General features: G+C 45.3%; 2 protein-coding genes across 5 annotated transcripts; one reads left to right on the top strand and one right to left on the bottom strand.

Annotated features, from left to right (window-relative positions):
* Window positions 1-765: 765 nt before the first annotated feature.
* NAIF1 (nuclear apoptosis inducing factor 1) lies at window positions 766-4,279 on the bottom strand. The gene is made up of 2 exons (XM_088460026.1): window positions 3,751-4,279; window positions 766-1,757 (listed from the first exon to the last, which is right to left on the bottom strand). The coding sequence occupies exons 1-2, from the start codon at window positions 4,190-4,192 to the stop codon at window positions 1,282-1,284; spliced, it is 918 nt and encodes a 305-aa protein (XP_088316152.1). The 5' UTR covers window positions 4,193-4,279; the 3' UTR covers window positions 766-1,281.
* Window positions 4,280-4,628: 349 nt separating this feature from the next.
* Window positions 4,629-21,793, top strand: SLC25A25 (solute carrier family 25 member 25). 4 transcript variants are annotated; one of them, XM_088464832.1, is made up of 11 exons: window positions 4,629-5,073; window positions 15,184-15,310; window positions 15,646-15,733; window positions 16,065-16,100; window positions 16,225-16,336; window positions 16,683-16,841; window positions 17,980-18,132; window positions 18,254-18,361; window positions 18,444-18,611; window positions 18,768-18,918; window positions 19,075-21,793. In XM_088464832.1, exons 1-11 carry the CDS (start codon window positions 4,699-4,701, stop codon window positions 19,257-19,259), a joined length of 1,662 nt encoding a protein of 553 aa, XP_088320958.1. In that variant the 5' UTR covers window positions 4,629-4,698; the 3' UTR covers window positions 19,260-21,793. The 4 variants fall into 4 exon arrangements, with proteins under 4 accessions (XP_088320958.1, XP_088321023.1, XP_088321306.1 ...); XM_088465180.1 differs by lacking the exon at window positions 4,629-5,073 and adding an exon at window positions 13,614-14,090; XM_088464897.1 differs by lacking the exon at window positions 16,065-16,100 and having other exon boundaries at window positions 4,631-5,073.
* The last annotated feature ends 3,294 nt before the right edge of the window (window positions 21,794-25,087 follow it).

A 25,087-nucleotide genomic window follows, 5' to 3' on the forward strand; every position in this document is an offset into this window, starting at 1 on the left:
CTAGCCCTGAGGCACTGGATAGCATGGATTCCTGCTCACACCTCAGGAGGGTGCGAGCAGAAATACGCTAGTCGTTCGATTGCTGCGGGGGGCAATTGAATAGCTCCGGGCACTTAACCCAGGAGCTACATCCTCACAAAGAGAATTAAATCCCCCCCCTTTAACTGCATCCTAAACTATTGGATCTTTGCCGTGTGGAGGTCTCACATCATTTGGCGGTCAGGTTGAACAACCAGATCTGACTATGACTGGGCATCTATGAAAAAAAAAAAAAAAAGAGTAGAAAAACCCTAAAAAAATGTTTTAAAATGTATAATTATATTATTTTGTAGCATTACTGGCCATTTATGAGATACAGACACGCTCGCAAGCACTGAGCGCTCGCAAGCGGGTCGATGTTTAGGCCCTGCGCAGCGGCCGCACTGCGCGTGCGCAAGCCCCGGAGCGAGAGAGAAACTCTCTCGCTCCGGAGCTATGTTTTGTAGGCATGGCGGGGGGGGGGGGGGGGGTTCACAAACGGAGACGTTCCTGGCGTCAGCAGTGATGTCAGTGGGGAGCTTCCTGCTCTATCTCGACCTTCAACCTGGTCGGTCGCTAAAGCTGTGGGTTGTAACCCACAGCTTAGCTAGCGACCAGGAGGCCGCACTTCAAAAGAGAAGCGGCCGCCCACATTCAGAATGAGCGCTCACATTTTGCAAGTGCCTCTGAATGAGGGCCCTGGTGTGGATAATGGTACCATTAATAAAGGTAGAGATACTTCAAAAATAGATGAATGAATTTATTATAAAAACTGCACAGTGTTAATCAATTGATGACTAACGGGTTCATGTTGGCTATTAATAAAAGGGGGGGGGGGGGTTAAGCAACAAAGCTGAAGAACAAATTGATGAGCTCAGCTCCATGTTCAAACTTGTAATGTGCACGTCTTCTGGTAACTGGCTGCCACCAGATGTGCCCATATAATATGCTTCAGTCCCTACAAGCTTCTCAGTCCCACCAACAAACATTCCATACATGACAATGAAAACAAGCTGTGTACCAGCAATGGCATGTTTGACATGAATTTAGTCCTATTTTCCGAAAACCTTAAAAACATGAACATGTCCAGATTTATCCATCTTTCTTCTCAAATCAGAGCCATCAGCACCCAACCTTCTCCTCTCCAGCAGTTGTTAGATAACTACGTCCATCGTCACTTTCCTAAAAAGGGTTTTCCAGTCTTGGCTCACGTTTTTTTGTGATATGACGCTACTTTTTTTGGCATTGGTTTGTCATTTCCAGTCACTGGCTGATACTATTTGACTGTCCATTCTGAGCTCCTGGGTCACCAGCTTCATTGGCCACCGGCGAGTCAACAATCTGGCTTTGTAGGAACTTACGAACATCTTTGATCATCGGCCGCATTACCTGTATGAGGGCGCTCAGAGCAGCCTGTGTCCCCTCCATGGCTTGTGCCTGACGCTCTTGAGCGCTGGCCTGGAGTTCTTGCGACCGGCGTATCATCTGCAAGATGTCATTCTGCTGCTCAAGGTGCTGAGCGATCTCCTTCACGTGCAGGTTAGTCACTCTCTGTTCCTGCAGAAGCCGGGCGGAGTTTAGAGCGATTCGGTTCTTTAGTTCCTGAGGTTTACCCGTGACTTCAGCAGATGGAGAGATCATTTCTATGGGGGCCTCAGACGTCACGGTCGTGGGTGCCTCGGTTGTGCAGTACTCCACTACGTTTTCCTCCAAGGTGTGATAGGCTGTTTCTGCGGGGACTGAAAGAAAGAGAAATGTCAGAATAGAAATGGACGCCTCATCTGCAGTTATTATAAACAGAAGGGACGTAGAGCATTGCACATCGATCTTGTATGCTTGTGTCTACCTTCACGGTTTTTGGGATTTTGCTAATGAAATTCGTTATAAGTTGAAATTGGTCATAGAAATCACCAATCAAGAAAGGTACTCTGAATCTTAACATTATATTGTAGGCATTTGAATTTTAGGTTTGGGGCTGGTTGCTCAAGAGCAAACTGAGCCATCGATTTTCATGTCATCGGGAAATACATGGGCAAACTACTGAGAAACTTATCTGCCTATAAAATTGGCACCAAATTTATTGTGCCTTTTTAGTTGCTGTAATGGATGATTCGGGAAAGAAGGATAAATATACAGAACCTCTGTCTCGAATTTTATCAATCGTGTCCACTGGCCAAACTACTTTTTGTTCTCACTGTGGAGATTATAATTCTTTAGATGTTAAAATTTGGAGATGCCGTGAAGAATATGCCGACATATTTCATTGTCTCTGGGCCTGTCCTCTGGTGAGGGTTTTCTGGTTGGGTGTTAGGAAATTTGCAACTGATCATTTAGTGAATTTCTTACCCTTTACTGTAGAGTGGGCCATCGTGGGCCTACTGACAAGTGACCAAAGGGTATCTAAGGGAGGGCGGAAATTGCTTTTAGCTGTAAGCGCAGCAGCGAGGAAAACTATTCTTCAGATGTGAATTCAACCGGAAACCCCTTCTTTTTCTCTATTTAAGGAAAAATTGTTCTATCTCTTCAGGATGGACTGGTTAGAGGCATCCTTGGAGAGGGAGACCAGGGTTGGTAGATTTTTTGAGATGTGGGAGAGCTATGTAACCACTCTGCCATTGAGTACAAGGCAGCTACTCCACAAGTGTTTCTCTCCTACCTCATGGTTTGAATTACGAATGGTGGATGACCCGCCGATATTGTTGTAGGGGGGGGTTTATATCCGCATGGTGGCAAGGTACATTTATTGAAATTTTCTATGTAATTTGAAAGTTCTGTATTGAAAGTGATATATGTTATATACTATATTGTTGCCTATTTATATAGGTGCATACACACACACAACGATTTTTTGAACGATTATTGTTAACGATATCGTTTATCGTTCAATCGTTGAAGAAAATCATTCACTTTCTAAGTTAAAACGATGAACGATTATCGTTCATTCGCGTTCACGTTTGTAGTTTGAAGTTCAATCAGACTGACCAACTCAACGATTTTCATTAAGGGAATATGCAAAAATCGTTTATAGTTAAAAAAAAAATTGTTCATTACATTTAGTAAATGAACGATTTTAGTAAACGATTTTCGTTCATTTTTCCCTTGAAAAAATGTACGAAAATCGTTTACTAAAATCGATCATTTACAAAATTGTTGTGTGTGTATGCAGGCCATAATATTATAATATGTATTGTATGCTGATATGTTATATATTATGGTGCAAAAATATATGTTACTCTTGTTTATGTGCTACAGAGTCATAAGAAAAATATATTTGACAAAAAAAATAACAAATTTGGAGATATGGATGCATATATAACAGTTGGGTACATAATAAAGGTCTTGCGCTGGAATATATTTACCATAAAACACCATTTGGTGACTAGGGACTGTTTATTGATGACAGACGGACGGACGGAGGAGCTGAGAGCCGGACGTGAGAAAGAATGTAATGCACGCTCTGGAAACTTGGGAGGTAAATTGTTACGAGAAATTCTGTGCAAATTGTACTTGCACCAGTTTATACTGGAGTGCAAAATAATCTGCTCTAACCAAAATTAAATTGCCATCTCGAAACGTTAAACCTTTTTAAATTTATTATGTCCTTATTATTTGTTATTATATATTTTTTTCTTTTATTTATTAATGTTATTTTGAATTAATTATTTGGGCTATTTATTAGTTCCTTGCCACTAGCGCTCAAACTTGACGTGTTAACCGACAGGGCCCACTCACTTTGTGACAGCGTCACGGTGCCAGGGTCACTGATGGACACTTGGGTGGGTATTTCCGTAGGGCATTCCTGGGCGGGCAAGCTGAGGATGGCGCTTTCACCCAACAAATTGCAAATGCGCTGCTGCAGTGGGGTGAGCAGGACGGGTGGCGTGCCCACATCGCCCTCGCCTTCGACCGTGGCACGCGCCTGCGACATCTTCCTGCGCACCTCGGTCTTCAGGTCTGACCACTTTTTCTTCACCTCTGCCAGCTCGCGGTGGCACGTGCTGATGGCGTTCACCCGCTTCAAGATGTCGTACCAGGCGTTGCTCTTGGTCAGCAGTGGCACCCCAGCATTGTAATGGTTAATCAAGATGTGCTTCTGCTTCTCCATTTCGTCCATGATGATCTCCACCTCCTGCTCTGAAAAATTGGTCTTTCTCTTTTTGGCTGGCGTAGCCATTAGCCCCAGCGACTATGTGGAATAGGCCGCAATACGTAAATGGCGTAAGTGGGGCGGCAAGAAACCTACGCAAGCGTAACGGCTTCCAGAATCAGCCTCTTTATCGCGTCTGTACGTAAGCGCTGGCTTTTTGCGGAGAGGGAATGCCGTGCCCACTCTTGACGACACTATCGGTCATTGGTGGACGCCGCTGTCAGTCACAGCAACGCCTCTTTAATTCTAGGTATTGATTGGCTGAGCTACCGCTTGCTGTCGGTGACAGGTCAGCGTTTACGTCCGTCACTATATCTGTGTTACCATTGGTGGATGCCGTGGCTCATTATTATACCGTTTCTGTTTAAATTTCCCTCCTAATCGCTGAGCTCCTATTGGCTGATGTGTCTGTCCATCGTATCCTCACAGCCAATGATTTATGCTGCTGGCTGTTCGTGACTGACTGGGCGCTTCCGATTGGCTAGGGGCCCCACAGATGCGTATGTGCTACGTCAGGGAGGTGTGAGGTGGTGATGCGTTTCCTGTCGCCATATACCGGCGGCGAGCTCCGTGCCAGAGCCAGACCAGTCGTTGCCTCCGCGTCCGTTCCTCCGTCTATGGCCCGTCCCCGCTCGCTGGTGTCCCCGCTTCTCAGCGGCGTCTTCTGCCAGTGTGACACGTTGTCCGGCGCCCCCCACACCCACGACGCCCCGTCCCCCTCCTCCCTGGCGGCCGCCTTAGCCGCGGACCCGTGCGGCGGAGTTCTGTGCGGAGGACCCGAGCATGAACGCCGGCTGCATGTTCTCTTCCAGGAGCTGGATGTCAACAAGGACGGCGCCATCTGTATCAATGACCTGTCTGTGGGCCTCCAGCGGCTCGGGGTGCACCGGACGGAGCTGGAGCTGAGGGTAAGAGGGGGTATGGGTCCTGGGGTGCTGGGCCTGATCATACTTGATCCTCAGAGTCCCCTGACAGTCCAAGTTTTAAGGATATCCGTGCTTGTGCGCAAGTGACTTAATTCCCCCTGTTTATTTCAGGCTTTTTTTTTTTTTTCTAAAAAAATGGATATCCTTACAGCCTGGACTGAGACTGGGGAACACTGGTTTAATTGTCAAATATTGCTTCCCTGTCCATCAGGGGGGCACCCCACATCAGGTGACATTCCCCTCCATCAGGGTTGTCAGGGGGGCTCTACACCCCCACATCAGTTGACTTCCCCCTCCGTCAGGGGCATCAGCTGCTCCCCACCCCACATAAAATGACTTTCCCCTCTGTCAGGGGCAGCTGAGGAGCACCCCACATAAGGTGACTTCCCCTCCATCAGGTGCTCCCCACACCACAGGTGACATTCCCCTCCATCAGGTGCTCCCCACACCACATCAGGTAACTTTCACTGTCAGGGGATCTCTACACCCCTAATAAAGTGACTTTCCCCTCCGTCAGGGGCATCTAAGGAGCACTTCCCCTTCATCAGGTGCTCCCCACCCCACATCAGGTAACTTTCCCTCTGTCAGGACTCTGAGCCACATGCTAATTGCACTATACATGTGACTATCTTATCTGTGACTAATACATAGTTGTGTATATACTCCTGATTACCCCCCAGGGCTGTTCTCTCAGTCTGAACTTGCTATACATACATACATTACTCACTGCATTCCATGTCTTTATAATACATTGTTGCAGTGTTATCCTTTATCTCATGCCTCTGGTAGACAATAGGAGAGCTGAATACCTGTATATGATACTTATTAGATGAAATGTGAATCATTATGCAATGTAGGGGGAAGATTTATTAAACCTTCTCAAGTGGTGGTGCCCATGGAAACCAGATTCTAGCTGTCATTTAACTGGTACTTTCTGTAAAATTCTAGGTATAAGCTGGTTGCTATTGACGACACCTAAACTTGTCCTCCTTTAGAAGGTTTGATAAATCTCCCCTTAAGTATCAGGTGTTATGTTTGCTGTAATGAGCCACATTTTTAGACTTCTGTGTTGCACATGATCGCTGGGATGGTTCCTGGGGCAATGGTGGCTGTGTTTACATCTACAAACAAATGTACGATGCTTTCTTAAGATTGTTAATGGTGTCTTTTTTTACGGTATTCAATTGTTTTCGCTGTTTGGATCTCCCATCTAAAGTGACGGGAGATCGTGGGGCACTATTCAATTGTTGCTGATTTTTGCGCTGATCGCGGACCATAGTGGTCGGGTTTAGCCGCATAAAACTGCTACCTCTGACCAAAGTGCTGATCGCGAAAGTTGCTGTTTGGAAGCACAAATGGGTAACTTTCCCCATTTCAGCTTGCACCCCCCCAGATCGTGCCCGACAGGAGCAACAATTGAATAGCTCCTGTCAGGTGCGTAAGGGGGCAAAACAATACCGCCCTTGGTGTGTGAGCAGGAAAATACATTCACATGATCTTTCCAAAACTGATAACGGCAAATAATTGTACTTTTGAATTGTAAGCTCTCTGGTTTAAGTACCTGATTTCTCTTCTTAACTCTTAGTGCTTTATATTGTTTATTTAAAGTTCTTGGGGGGTGGGGGGAATTTGGCACCGTGTACTGCCTGGCATCGCTGCAGTACCCGTCTGCACACATTGGCCATATAGTGCTGACATCGCAAACTTTCCCTTACACCTTATGCGCTGTTCCGAAAATGGCACATTGCATCAATGTTTGGAATTGTCTTCCCCCCTTAAACAAGAGGATAGGCACCCTTTGGAATCACATGCCTGCAAATTGTTAGTACTTAGAAAGATGCATCTGTTTTTTGTTGTTCTAGTGTAGTTACGTGATTATATTAAATGCCATAGTACCTGATTTGCTGCTCATCATAGTCTTACTACTGTATAGTGCCTCCAGTCCCTACGCAGATTCTGATTGAATTTCCCATGTGAATCTTATGCCCCTATATTGTAGAAGCCTATCTAATCACACAGTAGATAGAAGGCAAGTGTTATATTGGTGACCTAATACAAATACTATATTAGTGGATGAAGAGAGGGTGTCCCAGAGGCAGCTCCCATTCCAGAGATGCCTGAAATAGCTGAGGAATGACTATTCATTAGCATGCATTTAGAATGCTAAGGACTCTTTCCCCCCATCCCCCTCCTTAATCACTAGGGGCACAGTTTGTTTTTGTTTTGCATCCCTCCCGCCTCCCCTAATAAAAATAAAAGCCAAGTATTAGTATTTCAGGGGCAAAAAGCTGATTTTAGTTGGATAGATAATATTGAAAACTGTCGGCAATGGAAAGCTGTATAATTTCTTTTTCGGAAAGAGCTGCTTGATGGGTTATCAATTCTTTAGGTTTCAGTAGCAAGATGTCTGCATGTGGTTTTTATGCAACTTAATAGTTTGGAATCTAATGTTGCAGTGCAGCTGACAGGACTGGTGGATTGATTGGGTTTTCTATCTGTGGGGACAGTTTAGTCATTGTGGTTTTAGCTCCCAGGTTAAGTGGGCAGAGCTATTCAATTACTGCCCTCTACTAGCCCCGAGGGTTCACTAATAGATTTCTGCTCTCGCCCTTCTGAAGTGCAATCAGAAATCTGTGTTACGTAGTGATCTGGGGAAAGTTGTGAGTTCCAGGCACTTGACCCGGAAGCTATGGCTTACCTTGTGAAATAGCTCCAGGTATTTAACCCAGAAGTTAAAACCCCTCGACTAATTGAATAGCTCCCTGTGTCAATATTTTTAAGTTCTTAACAAATGTAATGCTTGTACATTGTGTTGTTGCATTGTTCTGACTACTAGTGTTGTACTTATTGGTTTAAATTCATTATTAACGCCTTCACTGCTGAGGCTCCTCACCCTGGTGCTGAGCCTATTTTGTCACTGTGACCTGGTCACATTCCAACATCAGTTTCTGTAATTTGTTCATGCTGTAGACAGAGATTATGCCTTGTCTCCCCCACCACACATCTATTCAAAGTTAGAAACTTTTTTTATTCTATTTTTTTTAATTGCATTTTCAAACACTATTTTTTTTTTTATATTTTTTTGCCCCTTCATGCAGTGGTTTCCAAACTCTGTCCTCAAGACTCCCAACAGTCCAGGTTTTCAGGATAGCCATACTTGGGGGCCTCATTTATCAACTATTTTTTTCATTCACAGGTGGCAATTCAATTATTAGCAGGTGTCTGGTGCCCGACAGCAATTCAATTGTTGCTCTGTACGGGCGCGTACAGCCGCGGAGCATATATTTCAGCTCGCGGGGCTGCGAGCAGAACAGTGCGATAAGTTAGCACTTTGGGTGCTCAAAAGGGGTTTTGGGCACCCAAAGCAGGATTTGAGACTGGTTTAGCCGCTTTGCACGGCTAAACCCTGTCTGTTTGGGCACAATATGCATTGGGCGCCCAAACACAATTGAATATCGCACCCTGATCTCCCGTCACTTTAGACAGCAGATAGGGTGTGATAAAACAATTGAGTCGCCCCCACAGAGTGACAAAACTTGTTGCGTATGCTAATGGTGCTCCAGCCAATCAGCTCTCAACTGTCATCTGTCTGAAGGTTCTAGGCACTTATCTTTGGCTTCGAACCGGTTAATGTTTATATAGCGTTCAGACATATCCAATCTGCTGTGGAGCACAGATGGCCTATATATTTGAAAGATATATATTGGCCATCTGCAGGTGTACGGGCACCCCGCCGATCATCCATACACATGCTGCGGGGACTCGGCGGTGATTGACAGCTCAACTGGGCAGGCGATTGAAATGCCCGTTCATTTGAGCTATTTCAAGCCCGGCAGATGAATTGGTAAGTGTACCCAGCATTAGTCCTGCCTGTCACCTCACAGGGTCACTCTCCAGGACTGCTGTGTACTTTATGCCCCTAAATTCTGGCAGAAGATTACAATGTATTGCTTACAGAAGATAAGCCACCTTTTTAAAGTGCTTTCTTTCATAATTTTTAATCTATTTTAAGAGCTTCACTCGCAATGATATGTTTCCCCTTTGTATTAAACTCTGTACTCGTTCACCTTTTTTCTATTGACTTATGAGCAATCTCCCTCCTTGTATAGAGGATACTTTGGCCCTGTGCAGTGATCAAGCTCATTGCTTCAAATTTCCTGTTGTTGCCCACATCATATCGTGTTACATACATCTTAAGCTGGGTGCACAGTGACAGATATATTGGCCGATCAATTGATCGACCAATATATCTGCTGCCCGTCGGCCAGTGTGTACCCTCGATATGTCTGTGAACGACATCGTTCAGATATGGCATTGGCTGTGCTGCACAGCCGATGGACTAATATATCTGCAGACATACCTGTCCATCGGCAAGTGTGTCCATCTGCAGACCGCCCGTACACAGGCAGCTGTGGGGAGGGGTGCACCACCCGCCCCCTCCTGCGCACTGAACACAGATGATGGTGGTTCAGTGTGTACAAACAACAATCTGTAGATATATCTGTTTTAGTGTGTACCCAGTATCAGAATATGTGCATTTAATACAAGAGACTGCTAAAACTTTTCTTGCCTGTAGCAATTCCTTTGGTTCCTACATTGGCTGCCTGTATATTAAAGTGAGCAACAACCTATCGGGGTGTTTCAATAATTAAGATAACAAGACCTCTCGCGTGTGTAACGTTCTCGGTTTCATTCTAATCTCCTGCCAGGCCAGAGCAGGTGGACCACTGCTTCCCCTCACGGCCATTAGACTTCGCCTCATGTCAGTCATATTGTCCCAACATCAGATACAAGATGGCGGGGCTGGCGGAAACATGGTCACGCGTTGAGGTGCTTAATGTGATCAGATTTCTGCGACTACTGGGCACATTGGCAGCTGAAATTCATCGCCAACTTGTTGAGGTGTTCGGTGATAACGTCATGTCACCGAAACAGGTTTGTGTTGGTGCGCTGCCTTTTTGTCATGTGGTGGTCGTGCTTGGCCGGCCGGAACGCTGTTCATCATGTAAGTCTGTCCTGCTCTTATCAAAGTGCACCAAATCCATACCGTACACCTTGACAAGCTGGCATGAATTTCAGCTGCTGATGTGCCCTTTAGACGCAGAAATCTGATAACACCACAGGCGGGAGGTCTTGTTATTTTACTGACTCGCCCTCGTACATCTCACTCTATCTCTGCCTCGGGGCAGCCTTGCGTGCGGTAACAGCATCGCACCCAGCACTTAAGTCGACGAATCCCTGGTCATTAGTTGTGGTAAGCTGTATCTCCCGACTTAAGTGCTGGGCGCGATGCGGGTAATACAATGGCTCCGGGCACTCAACCTGGGAGCTACGTTGCCGCACTGGGAATTTAATGGATGAGACTGATCTCCAAGCAATGGCAAACTGGCAGAGGATGTATTCTCATTCTGTCAGAGGTCTAATGTCATTGTTGAATGTCCGAGACATCTAAAGGTGCGTACACACGGTACGATATCGTTCAATGATAAATCGTTCATATCGTTTTTTTCTTATGCAGCGAACGACCAACGATGCGCGTTCCCGCATGGAACGATAACTGCATCTATGGTCTTCCGTACATGCAGGCCGACTTGGACGATTTCATCACGATTTGCCTGTTCAGAGATCTGGCAGGATGACATCACTGGAAGATGTCTATCATAGATATCTGTCAGTGTGTACACCCAATATCGTTTGCCCTGCACTACAGAAAAGTTCAAGGGCTATCGTTCAGCGATATGTTTGGTTGTGCAGATCGTACCGTGTGTACCCAGCTTAATGACGTCACTCCTCAACACTTAAGGTGGAGTTTTGCTGAACTGTCTACATCACTTCACCCCCTGTGGCTGCAATTAAGGGTCGAGGGGGGGAAATTCCTGTGCTGGTCAGTGTAAGAATGCCACACTGCCAGTCTTGTGTTCCACTGCCAGGAAGGTGAGATGACTCATTACTTAGTAATAATGTAGCAAGGGGGAGGGAAGTGGGTGAAATTCCTGCAGCTTCAGGGAAGCCAGTAGTGTTGCCAGGATATTATCCTGACCATGTATATTAGTTCACGCTACCTTTTGTTATACTGCTGAGGGGGGAGGACAGAAAAGACAGATGGTTATCTTGCTGAAAGTGATTCCTCCTGAGTTATAATGTGGCTGCTTGCTCTGTCCTCTTTGCCTGAGTTGCATTACAGATTGCACTGACTCTGATTCCGGTGATGGACCATGAGGGTGGAAGGAATTCCCTTTTTTTTCTTTTTTTTTTTCTGATTGCTTGATGCTCAATGGTTTGAGCAGGGAACATGTTAATGTCCATAGCTGTGATTGGCTAGACCCTGCTGCAGTGTGAATGCAGAGTCAGGGCAGCCGGCATTTGTAGTGTGAGGGCAAAGCGGAAAGGGTGTTGGTATGGGATGCCAGCTGCAGTGCAACAGCTAGTCTTATTTCCCTATAGAGGTATTGCATCTGTGGCTGCGATTGCATATACTCTGAGTATAGGGTGTGTTTCAGGTGACACTGCATCATTGTCAGAGCCGCTGTAGATGCGTGAGGAAGGATGCTGCAGTCTGTCAGGGAGTTCCTAGCCATGTATATTCCCTGGGCAGCCTGCAAGGGCTCTGACCCTGAGGAGAAAACCAGTTCTTCCAGTGCAGAGAAGTCAGACCTTCAGGAGGATGATGCTGATGACGACGACATCATTCTGATGGTGGTAGCTCCTAGGAAGCAGCTGCAACAGGTAATGTTTCCGTGTGTCACCAGTAACTAATCGGGTTACTAGAGATCAGCCTGATAGATTGTATAGACTCCTGAGCACACACAAGCTTTGAAATGCTAATTGTGCACTCATCTGGGTGTGTACTCATTGCTCTGTGTTTGGGGGAATGCACTTACTGGTCTTCCATTGTGTTGGAGTTGAAAGTTTGTATACTTAGTATGCTGGCTTGGTAAGATCTGGTTTTATCACACATGAGTGGACGAATGACATCACCGATAATGTCCTAAATCCTGTACTACTGATGGCTCCCTGCACTTTCTGCCATTTCATAAGGAACCATTACAATTTGTTTAATATTAAGGGGTCTAGTTACTAAGCAGTGTTAGGAGACAGAGTGAAAAGTGATAAGGTGCCAGCCAATCAGCTCCTAACTGTCATTTAACAAACAGCCTGTGACATGGCAGTTAGGAGCTGATTGGCTGGCACCTTATCACTTTTCACACTGTCTCCTAACACTGCTTAGTAAATAGACCCCTAAGTTTGCTGGGCAGCTCCGTGCAAGCTAGTTACTTGTGACGTTGTCTGTTAAAATAGAGATTTACAGTCTTTATTTGTACTGAACCATTCACCACTAAACATGGGAGTTTACCATAAAATGCCGGTTTCCTTGTCAAACAGCGTTTGCCTGTACATGACCGTTTGGCCCCTTTCTAGTTGTGCCAGCACTGGAAGTTTTCCAGCTGCTGCATTGATGCAACTTGCTGACGATAAGCTCACGTGTGCTTTCACACAGGTACTTATCACCTGCCTAATCTTGACGAGCTTACATCTGAGAACTCATCTCCTAATAATTATTAACCGTCCCTGTATCGCATGACTCGCAGCCCGTTCCAGTTTTAATGAAGGTCCTCTGTATTTAGTTTCTGATGCAAGTCACAAAGCTGACTGTGCAGGCGTTTTAGTTGCTTTCACTGTCCCTTCTCCTTATGGAACCAACCAAGTCTGCCCAGCTGTCAGTCACTCTCTGCTGGTATAGTTAAAGAAGCCCCTCCCTCCCAACATGGCAGATTGATGCAGAGCAGTTACAGTATTGCGGAAGAGATATCATCTAGTTCAGGGGTAGTCAAAATGTGACCCTCCAGCTGTTGAACTACACATTTCAGCATGCCCTGCCACAGTTTTAGTATGCCTTGATAGATAGTTGCAGGGCATGCTGGGATGTGTAGTTCCACAACTACTGGAGGGCTGCATGTTAAATTCCCCCTGATCTAGTTGCCGAAAGCAATTTGTCATGTATGTTCAGCATGATATCGGGCGGCCTTGCATGTATGTCAGTGTGTTTAATTGCGCTTTAAGAGGATTGCTTATACTGTTCCTGTTAATCTGATTTTAAGCCACTAATATAATAAGCATTGAGATGGGACTTGGGTACATAGCCACGCTCTGGGATAATAGTGTCCACTGTAACTGAAGCGAGAATTCAGTTCAAAGCAGTATGCCTCCAGCCATGGCAGCGATGCCCAGCTGGGCACATATTGTCCATTTACGGCAGTGCTGACATTGCACGGTTTCCCTCGCAAACCCATAGAGGTTCCGGAAGGACACACTGCGTCCGTCACACAGAAGACCCCCTAAGTTGGTGGTGTATAATTGTGTGCGAGAGCAATTGGGGGGGGGAATTCAATTAGGTGCCAGTTTTCTTTTCCACAAGTCTGCACTTTAATGTAATCTCTGCATGCGAGCCTTGCCAAATGTTCATAAATCCGGTGTTCAGTTATGTTGTTTGCAAATGTCATGTGTTGTGATGTCCTCTCACAATGAAAACCAGGTGTCTCCTGACCCCATTCATTGAGCCTTCAGCCTGAGGGCTGTAACTGCACATCAATGACGTGGTTGGAGAGCTCCTTGTTACGTTGAGGTTCCTCCACTGGGATTGGCCGGCTGCTGAAGGCTGGTTATACCAGCTGGATGGACTTTAATGGGCAGGGGGCAGGTGTGAGTCAGCCTATAGCAGCTGAGCAGACACCTAAGACTTGTGACCGGCAGCCTGTCTCTGCACTATACTGTAGAGGAAGCTTGTGCTGCAGTGGGAGGACAGGTCTGACACTGGAGTAGGTGTAAGCAGCACCTCTGCAATGCTGTGTCTGTGCCTGTACGTGCCGGTGCTCGATCACTCTCCTGCAGAGTTTCAGTACTTTGAGTCCAATGGGCTTCCATCAGAGCTGAAGTCAATCTTTAGACTGAGCCTTTTTATTCCATCTCAAGAGTTCTCTACTTACCGGCAATGGAGACAGGTGAGTTATATCTTCATTTTCATGCTGGTCATTGATCATTCTCGCTGTAGATTGCTACAATTTGTGGCTGCAAATATTTAATGCAGTGTAAAAGAGTAAAGCAGTGGTTCTCAAAATCGGTCCTCAGGACCCCACACAGGTCTAGTTTTCCAGGTCACCCAGCAGGTGCACAGGTGTATTTATTACTCACTGACACGTTTTAAAAAAGATCCACAGGTGGAGCGAATTATTTCACTTGTGATTCTGTGAGGAGACCTGGAAAACATGCACTGTTTGGGGTCCTGAGGACTGAGTATGAGAACATGTGGAGTAATGCATAAAATTTAGTTTGTTTTTTATTTTATTTTTAAGGATTTTCTTTTTGTATTGTATCAGATATTGGACTCAGACCTGTGTAATTCATTTAATGGCAGATTCTGCTAACTGGTCAGGGAGCTGTTAGCTTGCTCTCCTGACCTAATGTCACACACCCAACTATCTTTAGATTTCGGCACTCGGTGTACCCTGAGTGATCCTGTGACAGTATACAAAGGTCACTGTAATCTCTCTGACTGACAGAAGGGGATGACTGGGATCAGCAGTGTACCTGTTAACCTGTAGATTGCTGCAGTGTGCACCTGCATTGTGGCTGGTCAGACCTTATAGTGGCGCACAGGTGGCAGATGCAATATTTGTGGCTGGTGGAATCTGCCACTGGGTAGCATGTATTCAGTCGGCAAATGATCAATCTAACCTCTATTGCGTTTTCTAATTAACAGGATGACTTCTGATGTGGATTGAAGTCTTGCGGTGACTAATGGGAACAGCGATTTTTTTTTTTTTTATATTGCATGATATTATCATTTTATCTCGGGTACCCATCAGTCTGTGGGTTTCTTAAACTGGTTTCTATTAATTGTTGGCTGCAGTTTATCAGTTGTATCCAGATCCGTCCTACACACTGCAAATGCATTATCACGTTAGTCACATTGCTTCCAGCAGAGCCCAGGCAGCCTGTCATTACATAAAACTTAATATATTGTAAATGAAATGTAAACCTGTTAAAACTATAATCTCTTGCTTTAGAATTTTTATTTCTTTTTTTTCTCAACAGAAAATCGTGAAAGCTGGAGATAAGGATCGGGATGGGCAGCTGGATTTTGAGGAGTTTGTGCACTACCTTCGTGATCACGAGAAAAAACTGAGATTAGTCTTCCGTAGCCTGGACAAGAAGAACGATGGTTAGTGTCCGTTCTGCAGCAGTACCCGGCATCCTATACTCACTGCAGGCTGCTAGTTATTGCATGTGTACAGCTGGCTGCTCTGTATATGGTAGACAATCCAGCAGCGCTGTCATTATATCGAAGTATAGTAGCTCTAATACATACCCTGAGATGGTCCAACACGCCTCTGCATTCTGCACCCCGAAAACCATTTTTATCATATGCATGTGATCAGTTCACGAACTATTGACTAGTACAAACTGGGTAGGGTGTAGCCTTAATGTACTGTACTCTGCTTCATTATATCTTTCTTTTGCGCCTGGTTTTTAGAAGGTCTGTTTCTCTATCTCTAGGACGTATTGATGCCCAGGAGATAATGCAGTCTCTCCGCGACCTTGGTGTGAATATCTCTGAGCAGCAGGCTGTGAAGATCTTGAAGAGGTGAGTCCTGTGAGGGGTGGCGATGTCGGCCATAGCCGTGTCCCACGTCTGTAGTCCATGTCCAGTGGTGTGCTGACTTCTCCGTCTCGTCTCTCTGTCCTGGCTCATATCCCGTCTAATGCAATAGATGAACCTGACAGCCGCTACATAGCTTCTGGGCGGTGGTCTGTCCTAACATGCATGACCTGATTAAACCTCTTTGGGTGTAAATGTGCTTTTCAGCTTCCATCCCATGCTCTAAGTGGGTCTGGAAATCTGTTCTAAATCTGGCAGGGAGTAACGTTCTTATTGTGCTATTTTTCCCCCTTTTGCTCCTGTCTGTGGCTGTCAGGATTAGGAAGGGCGACCGCTGGGGTCCTGTCACCCAGTAAGTATGCCCTTATCTTGCCTCCCTCCCGCAGTGTCTTGTGGCTCGTCTTGCTGTGTGCTGTGCATGTCGCTTGGCTCTAGTCTCCTGTCCTTTTTCTGACTGTGTGCTCCTTATCTTCCAGCATGGATAAAAATGGCACAATGACAATAGACTGGAATGAATGGAGAGATTATCATCTCTTGCACCCTGCGGAGAACATTCCCGAAATCATCCTGTACTGGAAGCACTCTACAGTAGGTTGCTCCTTTATCTCTCTAGCCTGGTATTGTGTGTAAAACAGGTGGACTCCCCCCTCAGTTCACTAGAAGTGATTACAAATCTTGAAGATCTGGCACCAAACTGGTCCCAGTCAGCCTGTGCTGGTTTTTACCACCCCTGCAACTTTCAGGGTTTTAAATGTTACAGCCGGAAGCTCTGGCTTCACAAGTGTCTGCAAAAAATTTGCATTCACAGTATTGACTAAAGTACTCGCAGGAGTTGTCAGCAGCTCTGGTGCAAGCCGCCTTGTTGTATAGAATGGATTATACGTATTGGCTGGAAGCTGCCAGCACTGACTCGATTTCTCTTCTCCCTCTGCAGATCTTCGATGTGGGAGAGAACTTGATTGTCCCAGATGAGTTTACAGTCGAAGAGAAGCAGACGGGGATGTGGTGGAGGCATCTGGTTGCTGGAGGCGGAGCAGGCGCCGTGTCTCGGACGTGCACGGCCCCCCTGGATCGGCTGAAGGTCCTCATGCAGGTAATTACGGTGTTGATTGTATGACCGGGCTTACACTTTCAGGCCTCGCTGGGTAATATAGGTGAAGTAGATAAAAAGGGCAAGCTCTTTCACAACTTTCATTACTTTGCCTGCCCTAGGGCAAGGAGCATTGTGTAACCTTTATTACAGAATCGGCGGGAGGAATGCTGGACTTTGTTCTGAACAGTTTGAATCTGTTCTCCTAGAGCACGGAATGACTTTCCTTCTGGCATGTGGCCATAATGGTGCCGAGCACTGTAACAGCCGTATGGGCGGGTGGCTGGGACAGCACTGGCCATGGTCCTGCCAGTGCCTGACTGCCAAACTACTGTATTGTTACTGCTCACGTAGTGCCCAGCTCATTTTTATTTTAAAGCCAAAAATTGGTATTAAAATAAATAAATGAATGTGCAGCATTCCCCCCCCCCCCCTATTCTGTAATCCCACGTTTTATCATTGGCTGGTGACATCTTTGAGTGGGGGGTGAAATGCATTAGCGAGGGACGTGACCGGTTGAGAGCATCTGTGCGCTATTTCTGTCATTGATCCCCATGTAAACACCAGGATACTATAGAACACCTTCAACTGAGCACTGTTGTGCATGATGTCTTGGAGAAATGTGCAGTATTCGCAGTCGCATTGTGACCTGGTCCTAGGTCTTCATAAAGTGACATCTCTTTTTGGCATTAAGGAAATAACCACCTAAGTTGATGAATATTAAAAATACCCTTTCTAGCCTTTGCGAATGTTATTTCTTAAACTTGGTTGAGCCATGCGGTTTGCATGGTAAAGTGTTACTGCGCTGTTATTGGTTGTTTCTGGGTTTAATACGGTTTTTCATTGGCTGTAATAAAATTCTGAAACCCACTACATCTCTAGGTGCTGATGTAATCCTCACGCACTGGTCCTGCTTTGCTCACAGTTGCGATCTTGAATGACCCAGTTTTTTTGGGACAAGTATTCGAGCAATGACGCTTTGGCAGCTGAGTGACGTTCGTTTTTAGCCAGAGTACGCTGTGCAGCCTGCTAAAGCCTGATTTTGAACATTCCTGTTGGGATTACATGGCACTCGCACAAAAGTGCTGTTGTCCCCGGATTAGCCCCGGTTCCTGAACACGTGTTATGTTCACTCTTCCAGGTCCACGCTTCTCGAAGCAACAATATGTCCATAGTGGGTGGCTTCACGAATATGATCCGAGAAGGAGGCTTCCGCTCCCTGTGGCGGGGGAACGGCATCAACGTCATCAAAATTGCACCAGAGTCTGCAATAAAGTTTATGGCTTATGAACAGGTGAGACTGTGTAAGAAGCTGGTCATGGAATGCCTTGTTAAAGTTTACGGTATTGTGCATCGAGCTTATTGTATGACGTTGCGCTTCCTGTCTGAATCGCCCAAACTCTTGCATTTCGCAGATTAAGCGCCTGATTGGCAGTGATCAGGAGACTCTGGGAATACGCGAAAGACTGGTGGCAGGATCTCTAGCTGGTGTCATCGCTCAGAGCAGCATATACCCTATGGAGGTGAGGCCTGGGCACTTATGAGCTTATCAGGCTGTCTCTCCTGTTTTCTTGTCTGTGAGACTCATTTTTATAATGGTTGTAGGTGCTGAAAACACGGATGGCCCTGCGCAAGACTGGCCAATACCAAGGGATGTTGGACTGTGGAAAAAAGATCTTGATGAAGGAAGGGATGTCTGCTTTCTACAAAGGATATGTACCCAACATGCTGGGGATCATTCCGTATGCTGGCATTGACCTGGCAGTATATGAGGTGAGGTTGACTACGTGAAGTTTAGTAGTTGGCAGCTCTGCTGTCCCGATGCGCCTTCCTGTCCGGTGTCATTTAGGCGGTCACATGATTTAAATGGTCTGTCCTACCTCACTGTTACTGGGAACTTTCATGGCTAATGGCCGTTTTCTCTCTTAGACGTTGAAGAACGCCTGGCTGAGCAGATATGCCACAAGTAGTGCTGACCCCGGAGTCTTCGTGTTACTGGCCTGTGGAACCATGTCCAGTACGTGTGGGCAGCTGGCCAGCTATCCCCTGGCTCTGGTCAGGACACGCATGCAAGCACAGGGTAGGTTCATGTGCCTATCCATGGCTGGTGTGCGTTGGATTGGTCCTAGATCAGTCTACCTTTGCACTCCAGACCTTTGCAGTTCGTTCCAAGTGTGTTTTTCGTAGACTGAAGGATTGTGTTTTGACAATCTGCCTTTTTTCGGTTCTTTTCCAGCTTCCATTGAAGGTGCCCCGCAGACGACAATGAGCAACCTCTTCAAGCACATCATAAAGACAGAAGGCGCATTTGGACTGTACCGGGGCCTGGCCCCCAATTTCATGAAGGTGATCCCCGCGGTCAGCATTAGTTATGTGGTGTACGAGAACCTGAAGCTCACCCTGGGAGTGACGTCTCGGTGAGGTGCTACGTTGGTGCTGGACATTTAGTCTGCAGTCTTGGGGGTCTTACTCCATGGATGTGAACGGCCCCCGTCTTCATTCTGTGAATGTGTTTAACACTAAAAGCAACGGAGTAAAGTTGTGAGAAGCCCAGAAACAGCAGGTTGGAGAGACTTTCGCCTTCGCATGCCAGGAACTCTTGACCCAATGTCATGCTGATCTCATTCCGTCCCCTGTTTGGGGATCTGTAGCATCTTCCAAGCTGGTCCTGTTTACATTTGTCTTTTATTTATATTTTTATTGTTTTTGTTTTTTTTTTCTTTCATTTTTATATATGAAGCTTCTCATAGTGTAGCATGTCTCCTCTGAATGTATGTAATATACTGAAATCCTGACATGCATATCGACAAAGTGCAATTGCTGAGCCCGAGAGCTGGACATCTTAACCCATTTTTGCGGCTCAGTGCCAGGCGATCCATCCGCCTTCTGTTGCAGAACTGCAGTGACTGGTTATTTTTTTTAGAATGTTTGGGTTCTGCAACCCTTGGAACTGGGGCGACTTAATTCATTATGTTGGCGTTTGCACCAAACTGTTTCCACGTTTTTTTGTTTAAATCCAGGACTCTTGTCGCTGAAGTTCAACAGCGTGCGCTCCTAGGTTGTGCCTGAATCACCTGGACACAATGAAGGTAGCTATTTTTGTGGCCTGGACACCCATTTAGCCTCTCAACGCAATGGGAACTAGTGATCTTGGGGACAAAGCTCCTTGTGCCGTAGTTTTGGGACTAGTGCCTAGTTGTAGGCTACACGTAGGTCCAGTAATAATGGCCGCCTCAACGCTGTGTAAGTGATGGGGTTGCAAAGGGTGAAGTCCGTCTACCCTAGCAGTCTCATAGCTCTTACGATCTGTGTTCATTACTAATGCCTGGTTCCTTAGCAACAGCAGTGTTGCCTGGTTACCTAGCAACAGCAGTGTCTTAAGTGTTTCTTTATACATTTTTATTTTTTATTTTTTTTCCCCTGCAAATACTGTTATCCATACACAGAATCATTATCTGTGTCCATCCAGGACAGTATTGCACATTCCTCCTGTATTTTATCTGGTTTTTACTGCCGAGCTTGTATATTTATTATATATTTATTTTAAAAAAAGAATAATGCTGAGCTATTTTTTACGAATGTTAATTATAACTAGAGTTTTATGGCTTTATATATGTTTGTTATTTTGTTTTCCTCTTTAATTTCACTAACTTAAGTTTTTTGTTTTTTTTTATATTTGCCTAATATACAAGCGTCAGGCCAGATCGTAGGCAGTAGTTACATTGGTCAAATGTGTGGTAACCTGCCCTGAGCCGTGTTCCTGCTGACATGAGGCGCTGTAGTCAGTGGGAGGGATTAGCTGGAGATTACAGTGGTGGTCGGTGAGCCCTGAGGTCACTGGGGGACACAGAAGGCTTCTAGGATTGGTAAACTGAATAGAATCTGTTCAGACCTCATAAAAGAAACTTTGCACTTTAAATAAATAGGATGTTTTTTGCGAGTTTAGAGCGAATGGTTTGGTACGTTACACATTTCTCCTTTCCTTCTGTTTGTTATATATGTTCCTTATGAGCATCTGGTGTCTGAGGACGGCAGTGGCGAGTGACTGACTTTAATAGAGAAACCCCTCTATTTCATATAATAACTCACAGCTTTGGGGGATGTAGCTGAAGAGCTGGTGAGTGGCTGCTTGTTATGATGCAGAACTACTAGTTTCATTTAAATGCATTGTACATGCATTAGCGCACATAAGAACATAGTTTCTAATGTTCTATTCATTGGCTGGTTTTGCTTTGTTGTAGTAGTTTTTTTTGCAATGCTGATTGTCCCATCGTATGTGTTTTTAAACTCCTGTTAACACACTGGGAAGCTTACAGTGACCTCTAAATGCCAGTATGTGTATAAAGCACGGAGGCTGCTTTAGTGGAGCGTTAGGTGGGATACAGAGCTCAATAAAAGAGACAGCTTGCTCTTCAGATATGAGGTCCTATGGTATGTGAATAAAGATGGGTGCGATCACCCTTCTGCTAACCTACAGCGAGTGCACTGGTTATATGAAGCCGCTGAAATCTATGTTATAGACAATCTCTGGTCCATCAGACTGGTTTATACAGCAGCCAGATCCACATTCCTATTGGAAAGTCTTGCTCCTGGGATTTTGTATGCAGTCGAAATGTCTACTTCATTAGAAGGGATTTCTGAATGTGTTTAGCACAAGCTTCAGGGCTACGTGCTGTCCCCACGTACTATTCTGGGGCTTGTAGTTCTCCCCCTCCCCCCCCCTCTACGCCAGTGGTATGTGGGGGTAAAAGGGTGAACCTTTTTTGGATTAAAGCATCTATTTAGGATCTCCTGCCCTCCACACCTTTGAAACTAATTTTGAAGTCCACAGAATTTTAAGCAAGAATCAATGCAAAAACAATAAGACGCTATGTTAATGTTAAACCTGCCTGTTGTAAACGGAGTGCAGTTCATGCCAAGAGTCCGTTAAATAAAGTTATTTATATTGTGATAAATGTCATTGTGTGTTTGTTTTTCTTTTAATGTTGCCCCCGATCCCTAAATTCCCAGCAGTGCGTGTCGAGCACAGTACCTGCCTCAAGTCATCCCCTGACCAGTCTGTCCTGCATAAAACTGGATGCTCCAAACCTGAAACCTAGCGAAGACTTGGAACTCTCAGACGTAGCTGGAAGGAGCAGCCTGTTAATCTGTAATCTACACCGAGTGGGGATTGCATGAGAATTCTAAACGCCATACAGTATGCCCGTAGACAACAATAGCTGTTCATAGCTACATCACTCCCAAGTCGTGTGACAACTCCCATCTTGATTCTGAGAATAAAAGACCTCTAAAATTCTGCATTATACATGTGTATGCTTGTACTCTGCACTTATACAGAATATTGCCTATTTCACATTGCACACCCAAAGTTGACAAATGCCTAAAGTTGCATCCACGCAGTGCCCGGGACAGGAATGCACCAAGTTTACACACCCACACTAATCCCAATAAGAGACAAGTATGGTAGGAAGTGGTATTGCTGGGAAAGGAAATGGCAGGAAGCAGCCTGGGGGCTGTCTATGGTGAGGGCTATTGGACTTATACCGAAGGTTTTGTGGAAGGCTGTTACTCCATCATTAAAGAGGTTGGATAGGGAAATGGATGTGTATTAGAGTTTGACGCACGTCTCCACCATGCAGAATTCCCCTTTTCACAGCGTTTCCCAAGTCCAGGAAATGTTTTGTTTTTTTTTGTTTTGTGGCTTTTACTGTAACTCTCCCTAATACAGTCTGCCAAGTCCTTATCGCTTAGGTGGATAAGCTAGCTGCTCTTCCACACTCCTCAGCCTTACTTGGACTGCGATCACATGTGTGTTTTACTAGATCTATATATCTAATATCAATCAGAAGGCCCTCTCCAGAATAATCATGTTTTATGTATTCATCTGTGTATTCATCATCTGTTTTTAAATTCTAATTTTTTTTATTTTTTTTTGTATTCCTAATTTTCTTAGTGTGTTCTGTCTCATTGTGCATAGGTGTATACTGAAATTAATGGATCTAAGGAATATCCATAATGTACAGCTAAAGGGGGGGATTAGAGATGTCACTCCACACATCTAGTCCTGTGCAGGGTCATGTTGCTTCCTGAGAAGCTGGCAGAATATACCCCTTTCTCACTCCTGGGGGGGGTAGATTTACCAACAGTGGGTTTGTTTAAAGCCACCATAATTGGCATTTAAAGCTGCAACAGAAATAAATGCTAAACCTGCCTGGTTTGAAAAACCACCAGTTAGTAAATCTAGCACCAAATGTTACTAAAATACTTACCCATTCGCTCCCCTCCTGCCAGGACCTCTGATGCCTCCTGCATTCTGACCTGTCACTCTTCTTTACCCACTACAATGCCGCCACATGGTACTGATGTTGCTGCTGTACCCCTCTGCAAATGCCCTACCCTGGCTTCCTGTCACCTAAGGGTGTAGTCCTCCCCAGCTGCAGTCACAATGTCTTCTCTCCTTGTCTCATCCATTGCCCTCTCCCTTTACACCAGAGGAATTCCAGCTGCTGTGGAACTACACATCCCAGCATGCCCTAAATGCAAAACTCTGGCAGGGCATGCTGGTATGTGTAGTTCTGCAGTAGCTGGGTGGGCTGCTGTAGACTGTAAGCTGTAACAGGCAGGGTACTGTCTTTCATTTCTGCACATCTTCGTCCATCTTGTCTGGGCCTGGTTTTTTTTTTTTTGGGAGCGATTACATTTTTTTTTTTTTTTTTTGGGGGGGGGGTATTCTAGATCCTGTCTAAACAGGATGAGAGCTATTCAATTGTTTGCCTGACCAGCACAGAAGCTGCATTTATGGCGTATATCTGTTCACGCTCTCCTGCCATGTGAGCCTCAAAGCTTTACTTATCGCGTATTTCTGCTAATTGTGAGTTTTGTGTGCGCCGTAACTGCAGTGAGGCTGGCACAGCACTGGGAAAAGCTGCTTAACGCGGCTAATCCAATGCTTGCTCGCATGAGAGATGCTGTCGCAGAGGTTGAGTGCAGTCACACAGCTGGTTGTGGCGACTTTGCAAGAAATATGGCAGTATGGAGGGGTCAACTTCAGAATATTTTGTTTCTGAAACTCATGAGTTCTACATTAACAAGAAAGCAACACGAGAGACCCTCCTGTTTACTGTGGTAGTGTTTGGAACACTTAGCGGAGAAATCAATTAAACGCAATGTGCCTCTGCACGTATCAGCCATATACGGTAGGGCTAATATCGCAAGTTTTCTCCTTGCAAAGCTGATGTGCCGTTCATCTCGCTGAATTGCATTCACCCTTGGGGTAAATTTTACTAAAGTGAGAGTTTTTAGAAGTGAGTTTTAAAAGTGATGTTGCCCATAGCAACCGCTCAGATTCTACTTAACATTTAACTAGCGCCTTCTAGAAAATAATAGCTAGTATCTGATTGGTTGCTATGGGTAACATCACTTTTAAAACTCTCTTGTCAAAGTGCTGCGGTTTTGGGAATCGGGTGTCTGTATGGAGCAGCTTCAAATGTTTTCATATAATGAGACAATCAAGACCCCCCCAAATCAGATTCTGGGACCGTGCCGTGTGACCCTGCAGCACCTGCGTTCTTACTTGGTTCCATTTTACAACTATATTATCTTCTGATTCATGGTCCATTCACTATTGGGAAATTTTTAAAACCGGAAATGGGATTATTATGCTCAAAGGTTCCAATGAGTCACCCTGTAGGACTTGCTGATTTGACAGTGTAAGACAGTACAGCTTCTAGGTGCACACAGCAGCTGACGCCCTATGTAGAATAGTCCGGATGGATCCCAGTGGAGGTGTACATACTAAACATTGTAAGAATATGAGTAGATGATGTTGACTTATTGCAGCAATCAGCGGTATGTCTCCATGGAGGACTGTGTTTAAACCTAAACTAAACAGAATATGCAGTGTTTAGAGCCACCAAGGGAAATTTGAGGCCCTGTGACTGAGCCGGGGGTGTGATCAAGTACCCCTCTTTACTAACACGCAGCCTAACGTTCTCCATGTACCTCTAAGCAGGTTACCACTGCAATTTACTAAGGTACTGACCTGTGGCGATTCCAAGCGCAAACTGGGCACCAACATGAAAACTTGCAGCGACCATGTAAATATATAGTATACCGTGCATACGTGGTAATTATTGTCAGTTCTTTTCCTACTGGGCATACGAGTGCTGATAAGGACGCACATGCCCAATGAAAAGTGTAAATTTTTTGCCATATTGTGCATGTTTTCAGTACAGCACAAATGGACACAG

This window comes from Taudactylus pleione, unplaced genomic scaffold (genome assembly GCF_031769625.1).
Source record: "Taudactylus pleione unplaced genomic scaffold, aTauple2 ptg000003l, whole genome shotgun sequence".
Lineage (NCBI taxonomy): Eukaryota > Metazoa > Chordata > Amphibia > Anura > Myobatrachidae > Taudactylus > Taudactylus pleione.

What these genes read in the sequence shown, in the direction of transcription:
- NAIF1 (XM_088460026.1), bottom strand. Translation starts at nt 4,192, where the DNA reads ATGGCTACGCCAGCCAAAAAGAGAAAGACCAATTTTTCAGAGCAGGAG. An exon ending in CACCGTGACGCTGTCACAAA is followed by an intron (nt 1,758 to 3,750) that starts GTGAGTGGGCCC and finishes TCTTTCTTTCAG; the next exon opens with TCCCCGCAGAAACAGCCTAT.
- SLC25A25 (XM_088464832.1), top strand. Translation starts at nt 4,699, where the DNA reads ATGCGTTTCCTGTCGCCATATACCGGCGGCGAGCTCCGTGCCAGAGCC. An exon ending in CCTGGACAAGAAGAACGATG is followed by an intron (nt 15,311 to 15,645) that starts GTTAGTGTCCGT and finishes CTCTATCTCTAG; the next exon opens with GACGTATTGATGCCCAGGAG. An exon ending in AGTTTATGGCTTATGAACAG is followed by an intron (nt 18,133 to 18,253) that starts GTGAGACTGTGT and finishes TGCATTTCGCAG; the next exon opens with ATTAAGCGCCTGATTGGCAG.